The sequence below is a fragment of the Chaetura pelagica genome, unplaced genomic scaffold, assembly GCF_000747805.2.
Source record: "Chaetura pelagica isolate M959 unplaced genomic scaffold, ChaPel_1.0 scaffold131, whole genome shotgun sequence".
NCBI classification, from domain to species: domain Eukaryota; kingdom Metazoa; phylum Chordata; class Aves; order Apodiformes; family Apodidae; genus Chaetura; species Chaetura pelagica.
The window spans coordinates 47605-50820 of record NW_009951956.1 but is presented as its reverse complement, the minus strand read 5'-3'; the positions used below and the strand labels follow the sequence as shown (position 1 = coordinate 50820).

At 60.1% G+C, this 3216-nt stretch overlaps 1 protein-coding gene across 1 annotated transcript in view; it reads right to left on the bottom strand.

Annotated features, from left to right (window-relative positions):
- The window catches only part of LOC104390074 (heat shock factor protein 1-like), a 55419-nt gene that overhangs the window by 5285 nt on the left and 46918 nt on the right, over window positions 1-3216 (bottom strand). Inside the window, exons 7-8 of the mRNA XM_009999168.1 lie at window positions 865-970; window positions 210-275 (exon numbers count right to left, since the gene is read on the bottom strand). Coding sequence (XP_009997470.1) covers window positions 210-275; window positions 865-970 — 172 coding nt within the window. The remainder of the gene's footprint in view (window positions 1-209; window positions 276-864; window positions 971-3216) is intronic.

Sequence of the window (3216 nt, the reverse complement as noted above, 5' to 3'; positions counted from 1 at the left end):
CCTGGGCTGCTGGGAGGTGTCCCTGCCCATGCAGGGGGGGCACTGGGTGGGCTTTATTCAAGTCCCTTCCAACCCAACCCATTCCATGAGTCTCTGATTCTCTGGATGCTCTCCAGAGCCTGTCAGAGGTTTCCTTCCATCCAAGGTTCCTGCCCAGCTTGGTGGTGGTGGTGGAGGGTGCAGGGGGTTGGGCAGTGAGGGCTACTCACACTGGCCAGGCTGCTGTCCAGGTCAGGAAGGTTCATGTCTGTAACCGTCATGGAGGGGCTAAAAAGCTGCCAAAGGAGAGGAGGGTTAGAGGAGGGAAAGGAGATGGAGCCAGGGAGCTGTGGGGGTTCCTGGATGAAGCTCCTGTGGTCCATGGGGTTGGGGATGCAGCTGGGGCCCAGTTCCAGGTAGGATGGGTGGGGAGGAGGAGGTATCAGAGGGTTGGGGGAGATGCTGGGAGGGCTGGAGCAGCTCTGGAGCCAGGCTGGGAGAGTTGGGGTGTTGAGCCTGGAGAAGAGAAGGCTCCAGGGAGACCTGAGAGCAGCTTCCAGGGCCTGAAGGGGCTCCAGGAAAGCTGGGGAGGGGCTTGGGACAAGGGCAGGGAGGGATGGGAGCAGGGGGAAGGGTTTCCAGCTGGCAGAGGGAGCTGGAGCTGAGATGGGAGGGAGAAATTCTGGGCTGTGAGGGTGGGGAGCCCCTGGGCCAGGTTGCCCAGGGAAGCTGTGGCTGCCCCATCCCTGGGGGTGTTGAAGGGCAGGTTGGATGGGGCTTGGAGCAGCCTGGGCTGCTGGGAGGTGTCCCTGCCCATGCAGGGGGGCACTGGGTGGGCTCTGAGGTCCCTCCCAGCCAAGCCCCCCAGGACCCAAGGACACTCACGTCTAGGAGGGCGCTTGTGTCCACACTGAAGCCATGGGTGGTCAGCATGGTCTGGAGGTTGTCCAGGTTGGAATCCATGGTGTCCAGATGGTCGTTGAGCTCATTCCTGTGCAAAAGGAAGAGGAGAGAGGAGACAATCAGCACTGAGGAGCCTCTCCCAGGTTCTGGGCTGCTAAGGGGACTTGATCCATCCCCCCCTGCTCCACCCCCTGAGCAGGAAAGTGGGGTTGGATCCACCTCTGCAACCCCCTCTTTCCTTCTCCCACCTCATCCTCTGGCCTGAGCCTGGAGACAACAGCTTGGACCCTTCTCCTTGAGAGATCCAAGGTTGAGCAACCCAAATGAAGGAGCAAATTCCTTAGGAGCCCCAGGATTCCTGCTAGCCATGGTGAGGGGCTTGGTAGCCACAAAGCACCGTGGGCCAGCAGGGATCTTGGTGCATCTTCACAGGAAGGAGCTTTGGACCCTTTTTCAGCCCAGGAAAGAGCTTTGGACCTTTTTGAAGTCCAAACACCTGGGTGACCTCACCTTGTCACCTCCTGCTTGAGGATACAGGACAAAGAAAGGGCAACAAACCTTCCCCCTGCCAACAACCTGGTCTTTGGGGGGAGGTTTCAAGGTGGCCACTCTTGTCTAGAAAAACCCTCCAGGTCTGGATGGGGGACACCAGCCCTTGTTCCTGAGATGGAGCCTCTAGGAGGGAGGCAACTAAAGCTGCTTCCATGCACCTGGGGGGAACAAACCTTCCTGCTGCATCCCAGCCTGTGCATGTCCATGCAGGAGAGAGCATGGACATGGGGGAAGGACCAGGACCCCACCTGAATCCCAGCTCTCCTGCTGGAGAACAGCAAGTCTGGGATGAGGTGGAACAGCAACTCATCTCAGGCAGCATCTCAGGTCCCACATCGTGGCACCTGGTCACTGTGCTGGGATGGATGGTGGGGAAGCACCAGTCCCACCAGCAGGTCACATCCCAGGACATGGTCTGTTCCTTTCTGCAGAGCTCTGGGATGATGCTGCAGACCAGGGTGGGTGGTGGAGCCTCAACAATCCTGGCCAAGCTGCTCTTAACTGACCTCTAGAATCACAGTCATGGGCTGGTTTGGGTTGGAGGGACCACCCAGACCACCTGCCAGGGGGGCTGCTGCCTGGTCCTCAGCAGGTCCTGCTGCTGTGCTGAGCTGTGCAGACCCCGGGGGAGCTTTGCCATGGAAAACCACCCCTGGAGCAGGGGAGACACAGGAGTGTGACCCTCTGGAGCTACAGGGTCCTCCTTAGCTTCCCAAGTGGGTTGGAGCTGGAGGAACCAGTATCTCCAGGAGAGTTCAGAGGTTGCTGCAGGGACGTGGGGTCCTGAAGGCTCCATAAGGTCTGTCCCTGTGTCCCCAGGGAAAGGAGTCAGGAGCTCTCTGACCCCCCTGGACAGGCCAGGAGACCATCAACACCTTCTCCTCAGATGTGACAGTCCAACAAAAGGCCTTCCCAACATCTGCAGCCTAGGGAAGAGCAGGGAATGTTCTCTGGGAATGGAGGAGCCATCAACAGCAGCAACTGGGGGAGCTCCAGCACGAGGGCCCCACCAAACCCCTGTGGAACCTCCAAACCAAGGTGAGAAGCCCTGGAGATCGTGATGGACACAGGGTTGGGGATGGGGACCCAGCAGAGCTTGGCCTGTCCCAGGTGTGTGGATGTGCAAGGAAAAAGGGGCTGGAAAGATTCTGGAGGTAAAGAACCCGTGGGCTGTGCAACCATCCCCTGTTCCTCTGCCTCTCCCATCACACTGAGCATCCCCACACCTGCTGGGTCTTGGGGACAAGCTCCTCAGGTCTCACTTTGCTCTCTGGCTGCCAATCACCTGGCCAGGACACCAAAGCTCCTGGGGTGGCCCCTCGGGCAGGGGGTCTCACGAGACCCTCTCTGGCTGAGGTCCCAGCTGATGAGGTGGGGGAGGTCAGGCCATGCTGGGTGGGCTCACTCTGTGTGGGCTGATTGGTGGTTTGAGAAGTGGCTTTGAAGAAGTGGCACCTTCCTCTTCAGGGCTGGAGGGAAGGGATGGCACCCAAAGGGACCTGGGCAGGCTGGAGAGGTGGGGAGGTGACAACCACGGGAAGGCCAACAAGGCCAAGAGAAAGGTGCTGCAGGTGGGTTGGGGCAACCCCAGGGGCAAATCCAGGAGGATGGGTGGAGAGAAGGACCTGGGGGTGTTGGGTGAGGAGGAGCTCAACATGAGCCCAGAAACCCCCCGTGTCCTGGGCTGTGTCCCCAGCAGTGTGACCAGCAGGGCCAGGGAGGGGATTGTCCCCTCTGCTGAGACCCCCCTGCAGGGCTGGGGCCAGGCTGGGGGCCCCAGCA